This window comes from Rattus norvegicus, chromosome 1, assembly GCF_036323735.1.
Source record: "Rattus norvegicus strain BN/NHsdMcwi chromosome 1, GRCr8, whole genome shotgun sequence".
NCBI classification, from domain to species: Eukaryota; Metazoa; Chordata; class Mammalia; order Rodentia; family Muridae; genus Rattus; species Rattus norvegicus.
The window spans coordinates 153,088,951-153,115,647 of NC_086019.1; the positions used below are offsets into that span (position 1 = coordinate 153,088,951).

Genomic DNA, 26,697 nt, shown 5'->3' on the forward strand with positions numbered 1-26,697 from the left:
AGAAAACCTACAGCACCGCTCCTCCTCCAGCACCATCTACCTTGCTGCTTGAGACAAACCTCACACTGGCACCTGAGGTGCAGAGATTCTCGTGGGTGGGCTGACTAGTGACCTGCCAGTGGGCTTCCCCGGTGCTGGGACTGCAGGTGTGGCCTGCCATGCCCAGCTGCTTCTTCTGTTGTTACCGGGGACTGGTCTTGGATCCTCTTCACTCACTGAGCCTTCTCTGCTGCCCTTATATTCGGATTCCGGATTCGCATTGCCAAAAAGGTTATAGCCATTTACATTCCACATGCTTTTCCTTCAAGAAAACTGCCTTTCCTCTTCCTTAGACATTGTGGCCTGGGTTCTAAACAAGAGTGAGCATTGTGAGGAAACAAGGAATGCAGCTTCCTCGGATTCCACCCATACATGCTCCTCCCTGAATTGAGGGAGCCTGAAAGAGACCTTTCTTGAAAGCCAGAAAATCATGGGGTAGACAGTGGCAGGCAAAAGAAGTGGGGAAAGACTGAATTCAGAAGCAGGGACCCTGACCCCACTACCACCATAAGCCAGATGAGTCACTGCAGCTCTCTAGCCCTGATCCCCTACATAATAATACTGCCATTTCCAAATCTCTTCTTGCGCTGCCTCCTGACTATAAAACAAGGCCTGGGTGGCGGTACAAACCTTACAACTGCTCAACAAAACCAGACCTCAAATTTTGCTCTAAATCAAGTTCCCTTCCCCTGGCCAGATGTTTGAATTTATATCAAACACATAGAAACTGTCATCTGCCTCAAAGAGGGCAGTGTTGTCTCTGTAGATGAGTACAGCAAACCTCGCTTCAGGTGAGCTATCGGCATCCCTTGCTGCACTACAAACAGATTTCCTTGAGCCCTTTGCCTTGTCGGTGCCGTAGAAGCTGATTCTGAGCTGGTGCAGAGACAGCCTAGGTTTATTTAAGCTATTAGATCTCGAAGGTACCGGTTGCCTCTAGCAGGTGCATGGAGGTCCTTTGCTATTGAAGGTCCAGCACCCACCAGTGCAAATGAAGCTCAAGGCTGACCTCAATCTGTGACGAATCTATCAGGAAGGATTTCCAAAAATGAGTGACAAGGAAGGACCAGGACCTTACACCTAATTTGAACATCATAGCACATCTTTTTTCCACTTCAGGAAAGTGAAGCTCGGGGCCTTTAATTGGCTCAAATGGATTCTAATCAGAGCAGAGATCCTCTGTCCTAGCACACCCAGGCCAGCATTCTGTTGTTTCCTAAGTCAACATCATCTCTTGACTTGTATATCTAAAGTAACTTTAGAATGTTATTCAAATTCTTAAGGTAAATGGCATTTCTCCCATGGTACTGCATTTGTGGACCCTTTCAATATTTATCTATGACATATGCACCTATACAGGTATACATTTCTTAGTTTTAATCATAATGCACCTATAATTAAGGTTATTTGCGAACACTTCTCTTTACTTATTTAATCAAAGTTTATTGAGTGTTTAGTAGGTGTCAGGCATTCAGCTAGGCATGAGGGAACTCAATGAACCAGACTTGGGTGAAATAGTCTGGTTGACAGTGTTCCAACATTGTCACATAATGTATCATTTTAATGAGTTGCGTATTACATCTACTCAAAGTGTCTGCTTCTCCCCTGAGAGTTTTCCTCCAAGCATGAGAATCCAATGCTGCCAAGTGAACCAGCATTAGGGAGACATGATTTATCCCCCCCTTCAAATGAGTTAGCTATGTCATTTCCCATAGTACAGCTCTTGGTTTAAAAATGCATCTGTTTGTAAGACGTGCACAATGACAACATCAGTTAAGATGCCAATGTGAGTTAGGGAAATTTCCCAAGGTCCCACCCATAGATGAAGAGCTACAGGCAATTAAAGGCTGTAAGAGTGAGAATCAGTCTTCTCTAGGGACAAGCCCTCTGGTAGGCTATCTAATTCCAAGTGGTCATCCCTAATTACAAGTGCATATAAGTACAACACTAAATGGACTCTAGAGAGAACATACATACATACGAACATATATATATATATATACATGTCTGTGTGTATATATACATATATGTGTATATATAATTAAATATTATGAAGTTGAGCTCACGAAGTGGACAGTAGAGAGGGAGCTGGGTTTGGAGGTGGGAGATTGTGGGGTTGAAATGATGTAAATGTGATACTGGTGCATAAAACACTCAAAAACATAAAATAAATGTGTTTTTTTTCTGAGATCAATTCCCAGCTGTAGGAGAGAAAAGCTTGGCTTTATCACTTCCCCTGACTAACTCAGTACAAGGAGGATACTGCTGTGAGGTGTTCTAACGTCCAAACAACCCAACTATCAGTGTGTATGCCTCTATGAAAACAAAAACAAAAAAAAACTCCCAAGGCAACGGCAATTTAATCAGTGTCAGAGCCTCCCTCTAAGCCCTGTTGAAAGAAAACATGGGCTGTCTGCACCCCTGAGCCTGAGTCACTTTTACCTGTCAACACCAAAGACCTTTGGAAAAATGAGCACATGGAGCTGTAATTCCATGGTGGGGGAGTGGGGGGTAGACACCCCAGGTTCTCCTCAGGAGAGAGGAGCCTTGTGCTCATGACTGTGTGTAGATGAAACCAAGCATAGAGCGGTCATATTGTCCACGCAGAAGGGACCAAAAACAGTAGCTCATACAACTCCTTCACTCTTCACAGGAAAAGCAGCCCGGAACATAAATGGCTTCCTAAGTCCCCAAACCCTACTCACATGGCAACTCTATAGCGAGGTTCTTTGAAGCACCCCAGCAGGCTTGGCCCTTGGATTGCCCTCCTGAGCCCTGAGAGTCTTTGCTGCCTAAAATCCTGAACTTGCATTTGTCTCTGAGGGAGATGTTACAGGACCCTCTGGAGATGCTCTGTGGCCCTCTGGAGATGCTCTGTGGCCCTCTGGAGGCTACTGTGTGGCTGAGAATCTGCAGAGAGACTCAGGTGAAAATTGACAGCGGAGCCAGAAACCTGGACTTGAAGACTTGGTGGGAATGAACAAGAGTCAGCTGCTGTACTGGGATTTGCAGTTTCTTCTATTTCACAAACTGTCTCTCTGAATAGAATACTCAGCTTCATCGTGTGGTACTACCAGAGAGCTCACTCTGCCTGAATGTCTGATGATGCTGCTGCCCCTCAGAGCCTTTGCAGTTTTCTCCTAGCTTAACTTTCCAAGAAATGAGCAATAGGCATAAGGATAGAGAAGGGAAGGGTGCAGAGGCCATGGAGTGAACCCCATGCCGTGACCTCCTTCACACACAGGTGCTTTGCATGACATCTTCGAGTGAGTGCCTGTTGCTATTCAAGATAAATATTTTTTCAACCAGGAGATTTATCTTCCAACTTAAGTACAACCCTCTGTGATATGTCCAGAGTAGAAGAGGAAAACCTATTTGTTTTCCATGACATTTGTCTCTAAGGAAAACCTTAGGAAGGAGAGCTAAGCAAACAAACCACCCCAGAGAATGCATTCAACCCTCCAACTCCCACCACACAGGAAGAAGTAACAGTTTGCCTTCTTTGGTAAATTCATTCATCTACAATTCTGATCACTGATGTCCCCATTCCAATAGGGACTTAATAACCATCTAACAGAGAGAAAAGTCTTAGCCATCAAATACTACTTAGGTACCAGGTACCTTGCACACACCCGAGCTTGAAAATGAATAAACCCAGTCTCTATCGTGTTCTAAAATAATGACTTCCTCCCTTCATTCTGACCAGCTCATGTCACCGTTATAACCCTTAGAAATCCATTGGGAGGAAGCTGAAGTGAATGAGTTCCAAGACCCAAATTTTAAGCCTGGCATCTTAGCCCAGGAGTGACGCTCTGGCAACTGCTATCGGCTGACACACTTCACAGAGTCTCTGTGTGCTGGCACTGTGCGACTGAGCTCTGGGGAGATGTGAACGAAGAAGGAACAGAGCTTTCCTCAAGAAGTCACATTGTGTGACAGAAATCATTATTATCCCTTTTCAACAGAAAGGAAAACAAAACAGAGAAAAATTAAATTTCTTACCCAAAGCCTCTGGCTTAAGGGACGGGGTGTGAATTCAAATTCAGATTCATCCAATTCCAAAGTCCCAAAACCCAGCCCTGCTGGACCTAGGCAGCTATTACTAAACTCTCCTGGAAAGAAACAGACAGAGAGTGAGGACAAGAGGATGATGCTTAGTTCCTTGGTCCCCACAAGATCAAGTGATGAGGAGGAAAGGACCCTACCATGAGAATCAGTCTGATCAAGGCTTGGTCTCAGCTACTTCCTCTTGGCTCTGTGAGTTTGGGCAGTTTACTTACCAATGAACTCCAACATCCTGATCTGTAAGCAGGAATGAGACGGTCAGGTACTGGAGTGAGCCAATGAGGACCTGTCTTCTTGCACGATCTGTGCAAGCGCAAGACACGTTTGTCTTTAGTATCATCTCTGTGTGTAAGTTTTCCCCATTTTTGTAGTTAGTTTTGAAGTATTTGAATTATGGAACATTTTATTATAAAAAATAAAATATAATGATGTCCTCACAAGGTTTTTAGAGTCACTATTCATGGCTTTTCTTGTTCCTTATAGAAAACTAAAAGAGCTGATGTAAGGGAGGATTTATTCCGTTTTGAAAGGGAACTTGTCTATCATGAGGGAAGGCATGGAGACAGGCCCTTATTACACTGCAATCAGCCATCTGGGCTACAATATAGGTCTGGGTCAGTGGACTAAATAGTATGTCAGTTCTTACAGATGAGCAGAAGAGTCAGAGTGAAATACTGTCTGTTGCTCTTACTAACGGAAGGTCTTAGGGAAGGTGCTTCACCTCTCTGTGTCTTGCTGCTCCATTCATAACATAGGAGAATAATAAACAATGAAACCTATTTCTCAAGACCTTCTGGAAATACATGGGTGAGAACTTCTTAAAAGGAAACTGCAGAAGAATGAAGGGAGAGAGCAGAAGTAGTTGGAGGTTAGGACCTTCAGACTATACAGTGCTCACAAGACTCCCATAGAAAGAGAGAAGGAAAGATGGCCCATAGGAGTCTAATTAAAAAGCTAATTACAAGTCTCCAAGCAAAGACAATTATCAAATAGCCTCATTTAGGAAGGATGCTCTGCCCTAAACCTCCTCACCCCTCATCTCATCATTAAGCGATCTGGAGAGATTATGGATGGAGTCCTTCACCTGCCCTCCTGCAACAGAATCTGCTTAAGAGAGTTCAAAGTCCTCCTGTGGCTGCAGTGAAACATGCCTCAGCCTGGGGTACATCAAAGGCTTTAAGAGCTAGAACACCTGCCACCATTTATACCAGGTGTTATCATTCACAAAGCTCTCTAATATTCTCTCATGCAATCACCATAAGCAGAGTGTGGCTGTACTCTATCTCAATTGGACAGAGGAGAGGAAGACTCTGGGAGGTCATAAAAGCTTTCCCAAAGTCACAGCAGCCCATCATGGCAGAGGTAAAAGCCTGTCATGTAACCCTTATCTTCATAGCCTATAACAGCAGCTCAGATGGGGATGAGGCAATGAATTTGTCAATGAGCTCTTGCTTTGATTGTATTAGACACAATAATGCGGAAGTTCCAAGAGGTTATAGCAGATGGTTGTTTTCTGTTTCCCAAACATGGCAGCCACCTTTCCCTCCTCACTCAGCCTCCAGCCTCCAACCTTCCTTTGTGCTCACCCTGCCTTGAAACCTAGCTAACCTGTTAGAATCTGACCATTTTTCAGGCCTGACCATTTCCCCCACAGTACAGTCTCAACTCACATTCACAGCGTGCTTCTCCAGGTTGTGTTTCTGTGCTACACTATTTCCCAAAGCATTTCCATCCCTCTCTGTGACAGTTAGTTCACTCATCCACACCCTTGGTAGACTTAGGGCGCCTTCAATCAATCATTCTCACTAATCATTATCCTACTCCAGGCTGCAGTCGGGAGTGCCAATGGTCAATAAATACATGGCATTTTTATTCCATGAGTTGTGCATTCTTTGACACTGTCTTGTTTATTTTTTTAACTCTTATTTTAAAGTGTTGTAGATGGTGTACACATCTCAGAAAAATATCACAAAGTTTTAATTACTTTGTGTTCCTGTTATAAAATACCATGACTAAAAGAAACTTTGTTCCAGAAGGCTAGAGTTCATAATGGTAAGGATGGCATGACATAGCATGGGGGCAGGGGAGGAAGCTGGCTGATCACATTTTATCTGCACACAGGAATCATGGAAAGAGAAATAGGAAAAGGAACACAAAGATATAGACCTCAAATCCCAACCCCAGTGATATGTTTCCTCCAGCAAGGTTCTTCTTCCTAAGGGTTCTATCTCTAAAGTCACCACCAATTGGGGACCAAGCATTCAAATTTGTAAGCCTATATGCAATTCCTCATTCAATCACCACATGCCCCTATACCAACTACCCAGTTTTCTTCAATCGTAGTTCAGTTCTATACCTTGTACATGTTCCTCTACTATTAAGGCTGTTAAAGTTATGGGAAAGTTTTATATAGGGTTATCTCATGCAACCCTTTTATAACGATACCCACATTCCCTCTTCCTCTCCCTAAATTCTGATGATTGGTCTCCATCTTTATGGTTTTGTCATTTCAAGGACACTAAACAGATGAAATCAGGTGGCATACAGTCATTCAGGGTTGACTTTCTTTCACATCATATGTCTCGAGATTTGTCTAGAGTTGTCAATTAACAGAGTTTTTCAAGAGTTTTTTCCTTTTGTATGATGAAGCTTCTATGGATATTAAGATAAACTAATTAATAAATAAGTGTGCTATGCATGAATCAGTCTGCTGACCCATGGGGATATGGATGAAATAGGAAGCCCAGTGAAAGAAGCTAGTCAGACCAATCCAAACACAAGAAAAGGCCCAATGTGCACGTAGCTGCTGTGTCTAAGGGCTAAGGGTAAAGAGCTAAGGTGAGCATCATTTTTCAATGAAATTTCTAGTATATCATTCTCCCTTCATATCCCTCCCACCTAGCAATGTGTGAGGTATGTAGCAGGTAAGATTTTATTTAAGTTAAGATGAATGAATGTTTTATAAGTATATTGGGGGAAAGATCTTTGATGAGACCGCATTCACCAATGCAGATGCTACCTACAATCAGCTTCAAAAGTTCCCAACGACGAGCATTTCTACCTTCAAGAAGATCTGTAGCAATGTCTGAAGACATTTGTACTATGGTCACAAGTGGAGTTGTTGCTGGATCCTTGTGGATGTAGGTTGCAGATGCTGCTAAATATCCTATGATGTACAGGTCATCTCTCAGATTAAGGAATTTCCAAGCTAAAGTGTTAAGAGTGACACTATTAAGAAACCATAAAATAAACCCAAAGTCCACAGCCAGAGCTTGAAAGAGTGTCCAATGGAGACTCAGATACCTTAAAGCCTTGTTCATTCCTAAAAATGGGATTTCACGGGAATCCACCCTGAGACAGGGACTTGGCCTCCAGACCCTTCCAGGGATTGCCCTTAGGTAAAGGTAGGGGAACAGAGGCAGTGTCATACGCTCTCCTCTCTTCCTACCTCCAGTTCTGCCCACTAAACCTGAACTCTTGCTTTACAGAAAACAGTAATAAAGCAAGAAGTATGGAGTGGGGTTAGTAAGTGGATGCTCTCTATTCCAGGAGCTTCTCAGAGACCCTCTGTACATCGGCCTGAAACACCAACGTGTTCGTGGGAAGGAGTATGATGACCTGCTGGATGAATTCATGCAGGCTGTGACAGATAAGTAAGTGGACCATGCTGCCCCTTTGGGAGCGAGCACCTAAGAAGTGCCATCTCCAAGTCAACTCTGGCTTTGAAAGAATTACAAAAGAGGCTATACATGGATGCTTTGGGGGTGGTCTGAAAATTTCAACTTGACTGATGCACTTGAAAATCTGGAAGCCAAATGGGTCCTTCTCCAGAATCACCTTCAAGAAGGCACTGTGATGTGGAGGTAGCTAGGTTTCTGTTGTTCCAGGAAGTAAATCCTCTTGCTTTGAGCTGCTCAGAGTAGTTTTTATGGATCCAGACACTGCTCTTCTGATGTAAAGATGTTACCTTCCCAGTGAAATAGTTTAGGAAAGAAAGTCACCATGCTTGTCTTCACACACATCCTCACCCCTGTTAGGTCAGGTTAGGGAGATGGTAATAGGCCAAGGAACCTGATGCCCCAGATCCGAGCCATCTAGATTTATGAGAGCTCATGTCGTCACTGGAAAGCATAACGCTGGCAGCTCCATCCTCCACTCCTTGCTGGCATGCTACAGTAGGGAGTTCCAGTAATGCTTCCCACATGCTGGGCAAGCCAAGGCTTCTACAATTTAGTGGACAATAAACACAAAACGTATTTCCTTCTCCCTTGAAAAGAGATAAAATTATATTGTGGTTCACTGGGATGAGACAGATGCTACAGAAAAAAGAAAATCCATAATGGGGCACAGGATAGAAGCAGAAGTTCGTTCGAGTAAGCTAGAGGATCAGGGATCAAATGCATACCTGGAGAAGCTTGGGCTTTGGAAGACAGAGTATATCATGGGAAGAGAGGGAAGGCAGAACGAGGTAGTTGAAGAGAAGTGACAAAACAGATGCATCAGGTTTGGAATTTTTCTGGACAAAGAAGGGAACTGAGAATATATTCAAGGGAGTGAACAAAATGGTTTCCCAAAGGTCTAGTCTAAAGAAGAAAAATAAGGAGACAGAGAAGCAGGAAATAGAGAAGGGATGAGGAAAAGTAAAGGGTCAGTAGACCATATGTCCTGGTGAGATTTGAGAATTTTTGCATTGGATACCAGGCAGAATAAACTGGTTGAAAGGAAGTGATCCTCTGAAAGCTCTATGTTTACAGTCAAGATTATAGAGGAAATGAACCACTGGGCTGTGGCTACCGAAGAAGCTAATTCACAAATTGGCACATTTATTAGAAGCAGGGCATCTGGAACAGAAGAGGTAACTGCCACTTCATTCTTCCTTTCCAGTCTATCTTAAATGTCACTTTCAAGACCAGACAAAAGATGCTAAGGGCCATAAATTATTAAAGTACTTTTACAGAACAATAACCATGACAGTTCAGGGAAAGGAAATGCTTGCTTTGGTTGTGAGCAAACTCAGAGGCTACTCTGTGTGTATCATGGAGCAGAACTACTTGTGGACACCGAAAGCTATTCTTCCAGAAGAGAAGTGAACTTATATATGTCCAAAAAAGAACCAATGGGTACAATGCCAATAAAGGCCCTGTATGTGCAAAGTAAGTACCACAATGCACTGAATTCTGGATATGAGTTCTCTCATGGAAGGAACTCTAGGACATGTTGTTTGGTGTTTGGGGGCTGATCATATGGATGGGTTCAAGCTGCACATGCTCTTGAATGTGTCTTTATACTCCATTACTCTAGTTTGACCTCTTAAGAATGCCACGCAGCTGGCAGGATAGGTACTATCATGCCCACTTTAATGGAAGGAAAAGCTGAGGCCTCAAGATGACACAGTCACCATCCCAGTTCACAGAGTACCTTGCAAGACTGTGAGTTGAACCCAGTCTGCCCACTCCACATGCAGGATGTTTTCTATAATGCTTTGTGACCTGACCAAAGGGAGTGCAATTGCTTTAGAGAGCCTATTTTTTTGCTTCCTGTTTCCAGGGCTCATTGCTGGCTTATGAGTCAGTAGTCATCCCATGATTTCCCTAAAGAGAAGTGTTGCTATTCATGTGAGAAGGTTAAATAAACTAGGATGTAAAAGGCTCTTCAAATCGTCATCAAAATCAATTCACAGCTCTACAAACACACAGGCAGTCCAGGGTGAAACCCTTAGGGAAGGGCGTGCATCAGCCAACAGGAATGTGTCCTTCAGCAGAAGAGATGATGGTTTGACAGGTCATTGTTTTGACTTTCTAGCAAGCTAGAACAGATGTTTCTGTAGATACTGTAGGAGGAAAATGAGCTGGTCTCCCCAGGTACTCCTGGGAATGTATTAGTATGGAGATGGATTGCCTACTCTAAGGGTGAGTCAGAAACCCTGAAGCCAAACACTGTATTTTAAGAAAGAACCTTGAGAAACTGTGACTCCTGCCTTCAATATCCACATCCCTACCCAAACATCCTACCCATAAAAGGTTTCCTCTTTTACCCTTCCCTTACAAACTGACCTGTCTATAGATTCTGAGTACGAAATATTGATAAGGTTCAGATCCTATCCTGAAGGTTGGCCACTGAGGAAGACATACCAAAGCAAAGAAATATCCAGTTAAGTCTGAGAACTAAAGGGGCTGGGAAGAAGCTAGGTTAGTAAAGTGCTTTGCCTACCATGCTCAGTGGCCCTGGGGTCAATCCCACACAGCTGTAATACCAACATTTAGGAGGTGTTGGCAGGATGATCAGAAGTTCAAGGTTATTCCTGGCTATATAACCAGTTCTAGGCCAGCACGGGTTACATGAAACTCTGCCTCAAAAAAAGAATCTGTGAGCCACAATAGAAAGCTGAGTGTAGTTCCCAATGTAGAGACAAATTAGCACTCCAAGCACTAGTCATTCTAGCTTTCCTCCTCTCCCTCTTATGTGGTAGGACCTGAAGCATCATATTTGAGTACCACATCCTGATATGCCAATTCTCCTCAATGGTTTTTGTTTATATTTCTTATTTCTGTTCCTTACAGGGAAATCTCTTGTTTAAGATTGCACCTGGAAACCCAGGTCCAGCTCATTTGAACAGCATCTAATTTTAGAAGCAGCTTCAGCCTCTAGGGAAAAAAGTCACGTCTTTTGATTTAGTTCCAAAATTCTAAGGCATTTGGAGGTCGGTTGAGTGAGTGGAGGGTATCAAGACAGTGTTTTGCTGTGTAGCTCTGGCTGTTCTAGAACTCACTCTGTATACCAGGCTGGCCTCAAACTCATAGAAATCCACCTGCCTCTGCCCCCCAAAAAGGCGTGCACCACCATGCCCAGCCCTAGTTCCACAAATTCTAAATCTATGGATTCTTAAGCTATGTGGGTTCAAGTAAAAAGGAAGGCATAATTGTAAAGACCTTTACAGTACAAAGGAAGTCATCTATGCTCTACGAAAGGCTTATCTTTTGTCTATGTCTCTGTCTTTCTCTCTCTTACACACACACACACAGAGAGAGAGAGAGAGAGAGAGAGAGAGAGAGAGAGAGAGAGAGAGAGATGGTTCACGGCATAATGGAAGTCACTATTCACAATTAATGATCTTTGCAGATAAGTTATAGTTATCGACAGCTTTGGATTTCTCATTCCTGAAACCAACCACTCCATAGGTTCATTTCTAATGCTACATTTCAAGCTTGATGTGCACCCTTGGTCTTCTGGAGCCAAGCTCCTGTGCTCCATCACGCCTTCCCAGTGCCCTTTCAGGCTAAGTGGGACCTCCCCATCCTAGTCCCCTCTGTAGCTCATCCTTTGTTTCTGCCCTTGTGTTTGGTGGGTGATCCAAAGGTTGCCATTCAAAAATAGGAAAAGCACAACCTACTGTCTCTAATGTGCCCTGATCAGATTGAGAGTGAGCAAAGAAAGATGAGTGCCAGGGTTGTTAAAAGTTTCTGAAAAGTCACAATTTTGAGTAGTCTCGAAAACAAAGCCACACCAGACTACTGGAACCTGTGAGGTCCAGACACCCTCAGTTATGTCAACCTGCAGTCACTTAATAGAAGGAATTATGATTTGTGTCCTTCAATTTCATTTCCCAGCAAATAGCTAACTAAGCTGGCAGCTAGGTATCTGCCATTGGAGAACAGAGGAAGAGAGTGGGGAAGCAACTTCCTGAAGAAGGTTGTGAAGTGCAAGCTTCCAAGAAAAGCAGCTCTGCTCTCTTAGTCTTCAGTCTAAACCAATGGTTCTCAACCTGAGTGTCATGAGCCCTTTGGGGGTGGAATGACCTTTCACAGAGGTTGCATATCAGATATTTGCATTATGATTCATAACAGTAGCAAAATTATAGTTATGAAGTAGCAACAAAAATAATTTTATGGCTGGGATCACCACAATGTAAGGAACTGTATTAACATATATACACACACACACACATATATATATATATATATATATATGTTGCATGTGTATATATTTATACATATATGTGTATATTCACACACATATGTATATGTATATTTATATATGTATATGGCTGATTGAAATTAGTGGGTTATCAAACAAAAGAAGAAATGAAGCTAAGAGGGAAACATGTTGCATATATGTGGAGAAATTAGGGGGAAAATAAGGGTGGATATTATCAAATTTCATTGTATATATGTACAAAATTCCCTAGAATGAATAATATATAAAGAATAGCATGTGAAATTGGCACAGTAGAACTTCAACTACATTATACTAATTAAACCAAATAAAAGGTACAAAGAGGAGTCCCAAAGAGGAGGTAACTTAAGGATATAAATACCAGGCATGGTGCATTGGGATCCACCAGTGTAGTAGACTACCACACTCCATCATTCTGAGAGAGACAGGGAATAAGGCACACAGGAGAATAGAAGATGCAATGCTAGGTAATGGCATAATTACATGTAAATCCAAGGAAATATATGAAATTAGCCAGACAATGGTGACCCATGCCTTTAATCCCAGCACTTGAAAGGCAGAGGCAGAAGGGTCTCTGAGTTCAAGGCCAACCTGGTCTACAGAGAGTTCCAAGATGCCCAGGACTACACATAGGAAAAAGTGGGAGGAAAATAGCAAACTATTTAGGATCTGGAAAATGGCTTGACAGCTAAAAGCATTGGTCCTAAATTCAATCCCCAGCAACAACAAGATGACTCACAACCATCTATAATAGAATCTGATGCCCTCTTCTGTCATGCAGGCATACATGTAAATGGAGCGCTTGTATACATGAATAAATAAATCTTAAACAAATAATAATAATAAAATCTGAAAGGAAGGAAGGAAGGAAGGAAGGAAGGAAAGAGTAAAGGAAGGAAGGAAGAAAGGTAGGAAAGGAGAGAGAGAGAGAGGGGCATTTTTCACCTAGCATTTGCTATGTTTGATAGCCAGCCAGATTGGTAAATAATCTAGAAATATATTAAGTCCCCTGTCCTCCGACTGGCATGAATACACATGCCTGTAATCCCAGCACTCACAAAGGTGAGGCAAGAGGACTGTGAATTTAAGACTAGCCTGGACTACATAGTAAGACCCTGTATCAAAACATCCTGATCCTATTCTCAAAAAATATTGCATTCAAAAACATTTCCTCTTTATCTGCTGGTGTTTAGATAACCTGACCTTCCCTGCTTTCTTTGGCTCAGGGTCTAAGTAAGTCAAGAGCTCAAGAAGAGTGAGTGCTATAGTGGAAACATAAAACATTGTGAGCTTCCAGCACATGAATGTTAAAGTTGAGAGAAAGATTACAGCCTCCTAGGTAGAAGAAAGAAATAGAAGACAGTATGACTCTCTACCACTACCTGAACCATGCCCAAGTACTCTATGAAAGTTAAGATTAGACTGGGATATTGTTGGTAGAAAGAGTGAGGGAAGCAAGTAAATGGTCTCATTCCTTGATGTAGCTTCGACAATGCAGGATTCTCTGTTCAACAGAGAAGAATGTCTTGGTGGCATTGTATGCCCTGAGCAAGTAAGAAGGTATTCAGCACATGTGAAATGCTATCCATCTTGAATCTATGAGAACTCTGTGGCTCAGGCTTCTGACTCCATGAGCATTTACTCTGGCTAGTCCTGCAATTTCTACAGCTCAACAGCAAGTCAGAGGCTAATGTAACCTTCAGCTTATTGTCTTGAACAAACCAAGATTATCCCCTACCACTTTCCATGAAATGGAAACTGATTCTTCTACTCTACAAAAATATGCTGAATTATGTTTCCTTGGGTACAACCAATCCCCTTCTTCCCTATCTATAGAAGAATAGAGCAGAGGATCAAATAAAGTAGGTGTGTAAATGCTGAACTATGCCCCCCACCCCAGTCTAACTTTGCTTCTAAATCACCAAGGGTGTTTAAAAATGCAGAGTCTTTGGGTTGAAACATGAACATCTGTGTTTTTGAAGTTTCCCTAGTAGCTCTGGTATAAGGTGATCAAGTTTCATTTCTGTTGACATAATAAAATATCTTGCTTGACCAAAAGCAAGATAGGGGAGGGGGAAAATGAGTTTATTTGACTTAAAATTTTTATATTACAGTCCATCATTGAGAGGAAGTTATGGCAGGAAGTAGCTGAGTTTCAGTCTCAACTTGAGAGAGGGTCCTGAGGTGAATGGAAGCAGTAGAAGAATGACTCAGAGTCAGTGATGGATGCAAGTTGACAGCTCTCTAATCTGCTTGAGATAGCTCTCTCTTGCAGACCAAAGCCAAGTCTTTTATTTGCATAAGCTACTTCCTTAGAAATTACATATCAGTTTAATCATTTAACCCATGTTTCCTTTTGATCATTTCACAAGTCAGCATTTTATGACTTAGCCATTGACTCTTAATGAAATACGGAGCACATTCAAGACAAATGAACTATACGGTAAGTACATTTTTTTTTTCACATAGTAAGTCCTGGAGGTTTGCTGGGCACATAACTTGTGGTTGCCAAGTCTAGACAAATAAGCTATTTTTGGGTCACAAAATTAGCTTTATGTATAATACTTTTTAGATTTTTTTTTTTTTTGCAATTTAGTGAGCTCTTGTTTGTGCTGATGCAAGCATCGTTGAAGCTCATTTTTATAATTCTTAGCTACCTCAATATATTCTTTCAATCTTTGGATTTTTTTTCTTTTTTATCTCAGCAACTCTGAAGCTATTAATGGAAAGTATTAAGCAATCCCAGAATGTAGGAATATCATTAAGCCATCTTTTTTCTTGCTACCAGACTTTTTGTCTACACTCAGCCTCTATTTGGATAGTACATATAACTATATCATGTAGCGAGTAGAATATCTGGGTCAAATTTAGTTATTTATGGCTTCTGTGGAGGAGCCACCATTTTCCCACTAATATTATTTAACCATCTATCTGAACCTTTTTTTTTAATTATTCCAGGTTTTTTTTTGCCTCTAATGACCAAATCACATCTCCTTATCTTTCTGACTAAGCTGACTTACTAGTGAAGCTGCCTCTGTTCTTTCATGTCCTGGAAGCCCCTCGTACAATTGATATTGCATCCTTATATTTTACATAGTTGAAAAATCCTGTAAAGAACAGTTCTTATACTGATTTATGTATTCTTCTGTTTTTTTAAAGATTTATTTATTTCATGTATGTGGGTACACTGTTGCTGTCTTCAGACATATCAGAAGAGGACATTGGATACCCATTACAGATAGTTGTGAGCCACCATGTGGTTGCAGGGAATTGAACTCAGGACCTCTGGAAGAGGAGTCAGTGCCCTTAACTACTGAGCCATCTCTCCAGTCCTATTTATGTATTCTTGAACTCATATTTTCAGAGTTCTTTCCCACAGCCTTAAGGGCTGTCCATTTTGCTGAGGATCACCAGACACATTCTCAATTCCCAGAATCATACTGTTTCTGATTATCATGGAGTCATTAACCTTGACAGGGAGAACATTCCCCAAAGGAGGAACATGAGGTAACATAAGTACAGTATTATGCAAACAAGATTTCCACCTACAGTAACCATCAGCACTCATAGAGACCCAAGTCCTGCTGGCTCTGCTCCAGAGGCAGGAACCATGTCACACCATACATTCTGCAGCCATGCTGGACCTGACAAAGCAACCATATTTACCACATCAAGAGCAGAGAGAGAATTAAATTATGGGTTCTTGCTCAGTTACTGCCTAGCCAGCCTCCTTCACTCTCATACAATCCAGAGCTTCCTGCTTAGAGAATGGTATCACCAACAGTGGACTGGGTGACAATCAAGACAATTCCCCCACAGACATGCCCACAGACCAATATGATCTAAATAATCTCACAACTGAGGCTACATTCTTAGGTTATTCTTGGTTGTGGTAAATTGACAGTTAAAACTAACTGGTACATGAGCAAAGAATTATCTGGATACATATAAACCAAATTCTTTTTTTTTTAGATTTATTTATTTTATTTATATGTCAGTACACTATAGTTGGTCTTCATACACTTCAGAAGAGAGCATCCTATTACAGATGGTTGTGAGCCACCATGTGGTTGCTGGGAATTGAACTCAGGACCTCTGGAAGAGCAGTCAGTGCTCTTAACCACTGAGCCATCTCTCCAGCCCCAAACCAAATTCTTAATAGTGATTACCACTACATAATGAGATTGCCTAGTATTTTTATTTACCAAATTACTCATTTTTTCATGCTTATTTATGTACAGATACTGCCTTTGTAGTAAAACTATCCATTTAATTATGAGTTAAATAGCAACTCTCACCCAGAGATCATTTCCCATTTAAAAAAATCATGTAATGAGTAAGCAAATATCTATTTACACTCTTAGTGAACTCTTGTCCATAAACTTGATGCCTATAGACAATAAGCAATTCATTTACTTTGACTCTGTCAACAACCCTAAGTTAGTCAACTCTTTATCACTTTAATGAAATCTAGGGATAATTATGAAGATAACTTTTAGTTCATAGTTTTCAAGGTCCCAGTTCAAGATCAGGCAGATCTACAGCTATAGGCCTCTGATGGAGGTACTATTAAGGCACTGAGTATGTTGTAGAGCAAAGCATTTGTCTCATGACCAGGAAGAAGATGATGTGAAAAGAAAGTGCCCCATTTTCTAAGGACATAAGGTCCCATCTCCTAATGACCACTTCCCATCAGTGCCATCCTGAGGACTAAGCCCTTAATCTATGGGCGATGTTCACCCAACCTATATCAGACTCTAGTAAGTAAGTAGGTGTATGTAGGTGTATTAATCTCTCCTCCTACCCAAAATATAAGTCTCAGTGAGAGATCTTCATCTTTTTCATTTCCTGCTCAGACATTCAAAAACAATGCTGACTACAGCATGGGTTATCAGGCGAGAGAACCAAGAAATTAAGGAAACTGCTCAAGGTCACACCTCCACTTAACAATGGATCTGAGTTATAAACAGATGGTCTAACTGAAGATGGTCTAACTGAAGAAGACCAATGAATCTGAGTTATAACAGATGGTCTAACTGAAGAACTCACTTTTTAATTAGAGGATTTTTTATTGCTGTGCCACATCAAACAATCTCCAGACACCTTTTTAAATAGACAAAGAAAGTAAAAGAGAGGGAAATCTTATTAAAGATATTCTACTTAGTTTTCTATGGTGTCTGTTCAAGGGCAAGGTTAGTGCCTACCTGTCCTCTTCAGCAGGGCACTGCAGAGGGGGCAGACATCAGTTACCATTCTAGACACTCACTAGCTTCCAGTGGTGAATAAAGCATCCTATTTTCTTCATCATCATCCAAGTTCTTCATCTGGTTCCTCCTTTTGACCACAGGTGTCCAGTTGCCCCACCACTCATCAGATCTGAACAATCCCCACAGCTTTCAACAAACCTAAAACCTCAGCCAGCTCAACCTCACCCCAAGTGAAAAATGAAGCACATGTGCTCCAGACTTCTTGTGGTAGCTTTTAGAGCAGCACAAACAAGGGAAAGCCCCTGAGCCTTGGGCATCCAGGCCACAATAAAAGCTTAAGGATTGTGTTTTCCTTTTAAAGGACTATGAAAGAGCACCATGTGGCTCTAAGCTCCTCTCATAACATTTCAAGATGACTGTCACATACTATGTGCTGAAAGTCTCCAAATAAAGTCTTATATCCTGCTGTATCATCTTCTATCCCAAGATAAGCTTCATAACTCATAGTGGAGCATAGCCAGTTCTATGTGAAGGGTTCTGACTCTGGGAAAGGTCAAGATATGATTGTATCATGGGTTGTAGTGACCCCAAACAAATATAAAAATAATCAGAAAGGTTTTGTGGACAACACAAGTAGCCTCATGACACTTGGAACACATCGTCTATGGGAAAATCAGATTGGTTATCTGTGAAGCTCCAGGTGGTTGAGAGAAAAGTATGTGAGATTTATGAACAGGAGTTTATGAAGTGAGTTGCTGTAACTTAGAGAGAGAGAGAGAGAGAGAGAGAGAGAGAGAGAGAGAGAGAGAGAGAGAGAGACTAAGGATTGGCCACTGACCTTTCAAGGTTGAAAGGTCAGCAGTCAGCCACCACCCTCTTGCTAGCTCTGAGATTGTTGGTGTCTTGTATGCTTGCATAGGACTGAGTCAAACAGGGAGATTCAAGAGGAAATCCAACTGTCTGGCCTGAAATCTCCCCTCATAATGACTGAGGAGTGGCCACATTATCCTGAGATGCTTGCTGGAAATTGCTACTTCCTGAGCTGTCTTGCTAGTCAATGGGATTTTCCCCTCAATGAGGTCAGAATGTCGGTGCAAGGAGCCCACTAGTCTGGCTTCCAGGCAGGCACACAAGGTACTTTCCCAGTCTGGGATCTGGGAAATAGAAGGCCTCTGAGGTCCTCTGTCACACTCCAAACTGGAATCCCATCCACTAGGTTCTCACTAAGTGGAGCCACAGTGACCACAAAATCACTTCCAGCGACCAGCAAGCTCAGTCTGCCCCTCGTTTGAAATCTCTCTCTTACCTAACACTAGAATCTGGGTCTCAACTTCTTCTGTTCATTGGCTATGCACAAAATAAGTTCAGGTCAACTCCCAGCCCACAAAATAGTCTTTCACATCCTCAAAGATGTTCACTGGTTCTCATTCCACTTTGCCTTGGAGATTTCTTAGGCTCAGTGGGCCCACTGTATCTAATCTATGGTCTCCTGCTTCCTTACCTATGGATTAGTTTCCCTGATATTCTCGTGAATCCCTCTTCAACCTCTGCCTCATGACATCTAGAACAGTCACCCTCATATATGTCTGTGGCTGAATTGTAGTGAGACAGCTAGTGTCTGCTTCATGATATCTGACCATATCTTCACATTTCAGCTGGCCTAACGCCTATCTTCTCCCAGTTTCTCAGGGTCTGCTCCACCCTCTCCTTCATTTCATCCCTCACCCCTTCAGTCTACCTCATTTATTTCCTGTATACATTTCCCATCTCTAAAGCAAATCTGTCCTTCAGTCTTACATCCTCCAGTGGCTGCCCCATCCACACTCACTTTGAGGCTAAATTTCTTAATGCATAATCACTGACACCCCTCTTCCAGTTCTATACTAATCGCATGCTTCGTGGTTCCCTTTCACCACTCTGCCCAACGTAGTAGTCTTCAAAGCTCACCTGTGTTCCTCAGCGATTCAATGGACACTGCTGGATCCCTGATTTATTTGGCAGCAGCAAGTGGCAATTCTGACCAGAGCCTGTCACATGGGTCCTGTAGAAACCACTCTGTAAGCTCCTACCTCTGTGGTTCCTCTGCTCGCTGCCCTTGATGAATTCTATACCCTTGCGTCTTTCACATCCTTGTGGGTGTCCTGGGATTTTGTCCTCAGCCTTGCTCCCTGCTTCCTGAGCATTCACTTTTCCTAGGCTCCTCACTCGGCTTCAGGATTTCAACTACTCATGGTGCCCCCAGTTGAATGTTTCTCCCTCCAGAACCTCATGTGTGTCTGCTTCATAGATAACTCTATTCAAAGGCCACACCAAATCCCAGGTTCAACTGTCTAGTTGCTTAATCTAGTAAGTTTGGTTCTTTCCACATCCCTGTATCTTGAAGAGAAGACACCACAGTTCCCCCTTACCAAATTCCCTCTCTTCATCATCTCTATCTGCCCTGTTCTCGAATCCTGATCATTTTCTTTTTTTCTTCTTTTTTCTTTTTTCTTTTTCTTTTTTTTTTTTCAGAGCTGGGGACCGAACCCAGGGCCTTGCGCTTGCTAGGCAAGCGCTCTACCTCTGAGCTAAATCCCCAACCCATCCTGATCATTTTCATCAGTGCCTACAGTATCCAGACCTTATCTGCATTATTTCATTTAACATTCATGATGGGACTGTAAAGAGATATTATCTCTCTACCTTACCAGTGAAGACTGACTTCCAAGTCAAATAGCCTACCTGTGGTCATACATTTAGTAAGAGAATCAGACTTCTGATGTCAAAGCTCTCTCCAGTCCCCCCATAATCCACCTTCCTTTCTGACATTCTTTTTACTTCCTGAACATCTTTTCCTCAGTTCCCTTTCCCGTTCCATATCCTCATTGTCATACACTGGTCCTTCACTACGCCACTGTGCAGAACTCATCTCTAGTGTATCCTCCTGGCTGGGCACCCATCATCTACTCTGCTGCCAGAATGAACTTCCTGCTACACATGCCAGCTTCCTGCCCATGCTCCTCTGTCTTAGGGCTACTACTGCTGGGATGAAACACAATAATCAAAGGAAGTTGGGGGTGGGGCAGGCATTTAGCTTAAGCTTCCACATCACTCACTGTTCATCATCAAAGGAAGTCAGGACAGAAATTCGAACAGGGAAGGAACCAGGAGTCAAGAGCTGATGAAGACTCCACAGGATGCTGCTTACTGGATTGCTCCTCATGACCTCTCCAGCTGCTTTCTTATAGAACCCAGGACCAGCAGCCCAGGAATGGCACCACCCATAATGAGCTGGGCCTTCTCACATACCAATCAGTAAATAGGAAAATGCAAACAGACTTGCCTACAGCCAGATCTTATAAAGGCAGTGGCTCAATTGAGGCTCCCTCTTCCTCCCCTGATGACTCTAGCTTGTGTCAAGTTGACACAGAACCAGAGCTAACACACCTTTAGTGGGTCCTTGCTTCCCTGCAGAATGCTTGGCTCTTTGCAAAGACACTTTAAAATGTGTGCCTGGACTCTACCCAGCCTCATCTACCCTAGACTCCTCCCTTTTTACTCCCCTCTCCCAAGATCAAGCTCTACACATTTTCTGTAAATCCAGGAGGATTCTCTACTTTCTTCCATGATGGATGTTGTTCCCTCTACCTCAGACCTCTCTCCTCCATCATCTGCACCCACTCAGTGTATCTGGGAACCTTTGCTTTTCCTCTCAGCCCCAACTGTGAGCCCCTGCTCTCTGGGGGCCTTACTGCTTCTTTCTGAAAGCAGAACTGCCTGCCCTCCTCAAGTTTTCCCACACATCTGCACTAACCTTAGTTATTTGCTCTTGCCACGGTGCAAGACAAGCACTTTTCCATTTTCTTCTTTCAGCCGTAAGATCTTTGTATTCTGGCAAGTTCCATTGCTCAGCAGAAATTAAGACTAGCTTGTGGAATTGAATTTTTTTTTTAGCTTTTCTTACATTTTATTTACTTGGAAGAAGGCATGGGCTGTGGCACTCAGATGGAGGTCAGAGGACAGTCTGGAGATGTCAGCTCCCTCCTTCCACCAAGGAGGTTCAGGGGATTGAACTCAAGCTGTCAATCTCGGAGTTGAGCCCTTTTACCTATCGAATCACTTCACAAGCCCTGAAGTAAAATTTTACATTATCTTAGTATCTAGTTCCGGGCATAGAGGATACCCTGCGTAATACAGTCCTTTAATTCATTTAGAACAAAATCTTAATAAATGTCATATATTGTGGCCCATGTTATTTTTTTATGAATATCATCTTTTTTTTCTTTTTTTCTTTATTAACTTGAGTATTTCTTATTTACATTTCGATTGTTATTCCCTTTCCCGGTTTCCGGGCCAATATCCCCCTAACTCCTCCCCCTCCTCTTCTATATGGGTGTTCCCCTCCCCATCCTCCCCCCATTACCACCCTCCCCCCAACAATCAGGTTCACTGGGGGTTCAGTCTTAGCAGGACCCAGGGCTTCTCCTTCCACTGGTGCTCTTACTAGGATATTCATTGCTACCTATGGGGTCAGAGTCCAGGGTCAGTCCATGTATAGTCTTTAGGTAGTGGCTTAGTCCCTGGAAGCTCTGGTTGCTTAGCATTGTTGTTCATATGGGGTCTCGATCCCCTTCAAGCTCTTCCAGTCCTTTCTCTGATTCGTTCGATGGGGGTCCCATTCTCAGTTCAGTGGTTTGCTGCTGGCATTCACCTATGTATTTGCTGTATTCTGGTTGTGTCTCTCAGGAGAGATCTACATAGGGTTCCTGTCAGCCTGCACTTCTTTGCTTCATCCATCTTGTCTAATTGGGTGGCTATATATGTATGGGCCACATGTGGGGCAGGCTCTGAATGGGTGTTCCTTCTGTGTCTGTTTTAACCTTTGCCTCTCTATTCCCTGCCAAGGGTATTCTTGTTCCCCTTTTAAAAACGGAGTGAAACATCTGCATTTTGGTCTTCTTTCTTGAGTTTCATGTGTTCTAGGCATCTAGGGTAATTCAAGCATTTGGGCTAATAGCCACTTATCAATGAGTTCATACCATGTGTGTTTTTCTGAGATTGGATTACCTCACTCAGGATGATATTTTCCAGTTCCATCCATTTGCCTATGAATTTCATAAAGTCATTGTTTTTGATAGCTGAGAAGTATTCCATTGTGTAGATGTACCACATTTTCTGTATCCATTTCCTCCATTGAAGGGCATCTGGGTTCTTTCCAGCTTCTGGCTATTATAAATAAGGCTGCTATGAACATTGTGGAGCACGTGTCTTTGTTATATGTTGGGGCATCTTTTGGGTATATGCCCAAGAGAGGTATACCTGGGTCTTCAGGTAGTTCAATGTCCAATTTTCTGAAGAACCTCCAGACTGATTTCCAGAGAGGTTGTACCAGTATGCAATCCCACCAACAATGGAGGAGTGTTCCTCTTTCTCCACATCCTTGCCAGCATTTGCTGTCACCTGAGTTTTTGATCTTAGCCATTCTCACTGGTATGAGGTGAAATCTCAGGGTTGTTTTGATTTGCATTTCCCTTATGACTAAAGATGTTGAACATTTCTTTAGGTGTTTCTCAGCCATTTGGCATTCCTCAGCTGTGAATTCTTTGTTTAGCTCTGAACCCCATTTTTAATAGGGTTATTTGTCTCCCTGCAGTCTAACTTCTTGAGTTCTTTCTATATTTTGGATATAAGCCCTCTATCTGTTGTAGGATTGGTAAAGATCTTTTCCCAATCTGTTGGTTGCCGTTTTGTCCTAACAACAGTGTCCTTTGCCTTACAGAAGCTTTGCAATTTTATGAGATCCCATTTGTCGATTCTTGATCTTAGAGCATAAGCCATTGGTGTTTTGTTCAGGAAATTTTCTCCAGTGCCCATGTGTTCGAGATGCTTCCCCACTTTTTCTTCTATTAGTTTGAGTGTGTCTGGTTTGATGTGGAGGTCCTTGATCCACTTGGACTTAAGCTTTGTACAGGGTGATAAGCATGGATCGATCTGCATTCTTCTACATGCCGACCTCCAGTTGAACCAGCACCATTTTCTGAAAATGCTCTTTTTTCCATTGAATGGTTTTGGCTCCTTTGTCAAAAATCAAGTGACCATAGGTGTGTGGGTTCATTTCTGGGTCTTCAATTCTATTTCACTGGTCTATCTGTCTGTCTATGTACCAATACCATGCAATTTTTATCACTATTGCTTTGTAATACTGCTTGAGTTCAGGGATAGTGATTCCCCCAGAAGTCCTTTTATTGTTGAGGATAGTTTTAGCTATCCTGGGTTTTTTGTTATTCCAGATGAATTTGCAAATTGTTCTGTGATTGGTATTTTGATGGGGATTGCATTGAATCTGTAGATCGCTTTTGGTAAAATGTGGCCCATGTTACTATAGATAGAATTAGTATAACATGTAATCACATGTAATCCTTAGGAGAAAAGAATGTGAAGGGGCTCTAGCCAGCCCAGCATGGCAAACGTGGCACTGGCAGGCCCTGCCCTTTCCCCATTCCCTCTGCCTTAGATTACATTCCTAAAGCTAGCCACCAAGGTCTATCCTTTATTCAGCTACTTCCTCCTGAGGAAGATTACCAAGGTCCAGTTATCAAAGCATTGAAGTTCTGCACTCAGAAGCCCTTTTTGGCTCATCTAGCAAACATGGCCAATTAAAATGAAACACCTCATCGTAACACGAGGTTTCCCCTTTACCTTTATAAACTGCATTTGTCTATGGGCTATGTCTGTCTCTCTCTATTCTGAGGCAGTCCTTTGTCATCCACTCTACCCCCAAAAAATGCCTCTCTTCCCACTCCCTTGCTCCTTTCCCCTTAACTTTCATCCTCTATCTCCTGTCTTTGTCTCCTATTCCCTGTCTTTCTGAGGCAAATAAATATTCTTTGTGCTGAGAGCTTGGTCTTGAGTTGTCCCAAGCCTATATACAGGTCCCTACAGAATTCACAACATCCTAAAAGACAGGTTAGGGAAGTCTCCTGAATGGAAATGGTGTAGGCAGGCCCTACCATTTCAATAGGAGTAATAGAATGTCTAGGCATAAAGAAACCTAGACAGAGAGAACCATTCGCTGAAGCAAAGCCATGTACAAAGGTTCACATTAGATTGGAAACAACAACACATGCTCAGTGTCTAGAGATATGATGGCTTCTGAGCACTTAGGCTAGGGACAAATGAGCACCCCTGTGACATGAACCTGACTCCCAAAGGCAGAGAAAGTCTCTTTAGAGGGAAGTTTTGTTTGGTTTAGTTTGGTTTGGCTTGACTTGGTTTGGTTTGGTTTGATTTGGTTTGGCTTGGCTTGACTTGGCTTGGCTTGGTTTTCAAGATGGGGTTTCTCTGTGTAGGCCTGGTCATCCTGGACCTCACTTTATAGACCAGGCTGATCTTGAATTCAGAGATTCACCTGCCTCTGCCTCCCAAGTGCTAAGATTAAAGACCCTGGGCTCCAACCGTATAGGTAGCAATGAATAGCCTAGTAAGAGCACCAGTGGAAGGGGAAGCCCTTGGTCCTGCCAAGACTGAACTCCCAGTGAACGTGATTGTTGGGGGTGGAGGGCAGAAATGGGAGGAGGATGGGGAGGGGAACACCCATTTAGAAGGGGAGGGGGAGGGGTTAGGGGGATGTTGGCCCAGAAACCAGGAAAGGGAATAACAATCGAAATGTAAATAAGAAATACTCAAGTTAATAAAGATGGAGAAAGGAAAAAAAAAAAAAAGACATGCACCACCATTACCCAATATGAGGAATTTTTTTATTTTAATTTATTTTTGAGAACTTCATGAGCACACCTAAATCACTTCCTCTCCTCCCTACCACCTCTGTTTCCTTCCATACCTCCGAACTCATGAAATCTTATATTTTAGTTATTCATGTTGTATGGAACTAATGGACCTACACGGGGCTTTGTTCAGAAAGATGTGGAGAATGGGGGTCAAGGAGCCAACGTAAGGTTAGCACAGTTATTGTACTGTCCTGGCCAGCAAGAGCAATGCAATGGTTCCACAGAGAGATGCCTTTACCCTCAATCCCCAGCCCCAAGTGCACAAAGTCTTTGTGTAGGAATCAGGTCTCTCAAAGAGCCCTGTGCACCAGGCCTGAGGAGGGGGACGTGTCAAGGTAAAACCTATGGTCAATAAGTTTAGAAACTGCTGGATTAAACCTTTTTCTTCATGCATAACTTTTCAAAGCCTTTAATATACACTGCATCTGGTATGTGTAATATAAAGAGGTATCCAAACTTATTTTACTAGGGAAATTTATCTGAGAGCATTTCAAGGGCATGGGGTTTAATGGAATGTGTAAAAAAAAATCTTTTTTTTAAGACCTGGAGTTTCACGATTCTGCCAATTCTAGTTTCTGGGTGGAAAAAAAAAAAGAAAAGAAATAATTTTCTATGGGCGATGACTGATAAATTCACCGGCACTAGGCCAAGGGAGGTCTGCACGTGGTTTTCACAGGGAAAACAGAGCAGGCTCACTTGGGAATAAGAGTCTTGGGTTTAATCATTGGATTCAGATGCAGGCCTAGCAGGCTCACCTGTTCCTTCTGCCTCCCTCATATTTATTCAAGCCTGAAAGGGTCAGACCAGGTGCTTGAGAGAATGGCAGGCCCTGATCTCTGGAGCAGAAATAGTCTGCAGCCTCTGGAATGTTCTGCTCTCGTCAGCACTCCTCTCTGCACCTCCGTGCGGTGAAAGCCCCGCAGATCCCCTCATCCCAAAGAGGCTTGGCCCCAAGTAGTAGGTGACAAGCTCTGTTGGACTTAGCCTAGGTCTCCTTAACCTGTCACACAAACACTGGTCACCATGTACAACCTGTTAGAGAAATCAGACATCCACACATCATCCTGTGCCTGTAAGTGAGCCCTAGCCTTGGAATGGAGCGGCTTCCAGACCCTTCAAAGGCTGCTTCCCAGCTGCACCACAGAGTATGGGAAGGCTTGGGAGGCCTCTTTCTCCATGGCAGAATTTCTGTTGCCAGAGCTACAGGGTGAAGGGTCAAAAATGAAAATGGGGGCAGATAAGCAGGGACCACTCAGGTCGGAGTGTCTTCTGGCAAGGTTAGACAAAAGGATAGCAATACACCGGCTGAGCTAAAACTGGCTTAAAGGTAAGGGCCCAGAGGGGAGGAGACTGGGGCATCCTGGGACTGCTCCTGAATTGTGTCCACCTGCTGGTCTGCCTGTGTAAGTACAGACAGGACCCTAGGTCTGATTCTCCAGATTTCCTTGCCATGCGCAACTCTTCCTACAACCCCTGAAGGACACTGTTCCCTGCCTCCCCCACAACGCCTTAGTCTTAAAGGAATCTCTGAGGGAGGTACACGTATGTCAAGTCCAATCCCAAGCATTAAGCCCCACTTCCGATGGCCTCAGATAGGGAACTGTGAGCCGGAGAAAGAGAGACTCGGGCAAGACTCCAGGGTTTTCAGAGGCCATGGAAGAGAACAG

At 42.8% G+C, this 26,697-nt stretch overlaps 1 protein-coding gene across 3 annotated transcripts in view; it reads left to right on the forward strand.

Moving 5' to 3' along the window:
* Me3 (malic enzyme 3) overlaps positions 1 to 26,697 on the forward strand; it is a 201,432-nt gene that overhangs the window by 142,356 nt on the left and 32,379 nt on the right. For all 3 annotated transcript variants that reach the window (XM_006229666.4, XM_063266979.1, NM_001415972.1), the window contains exon 7: positions 7,654 to 7,757. In XM_006229666.4, the coding sequence (XP_006229728.1) occupies positions 7,654 to 7,757 (104 nt within the window). The remainder of the gene's footprint in view (positions 1 to 7,653; positions 7,758 to 26,697) is intronic.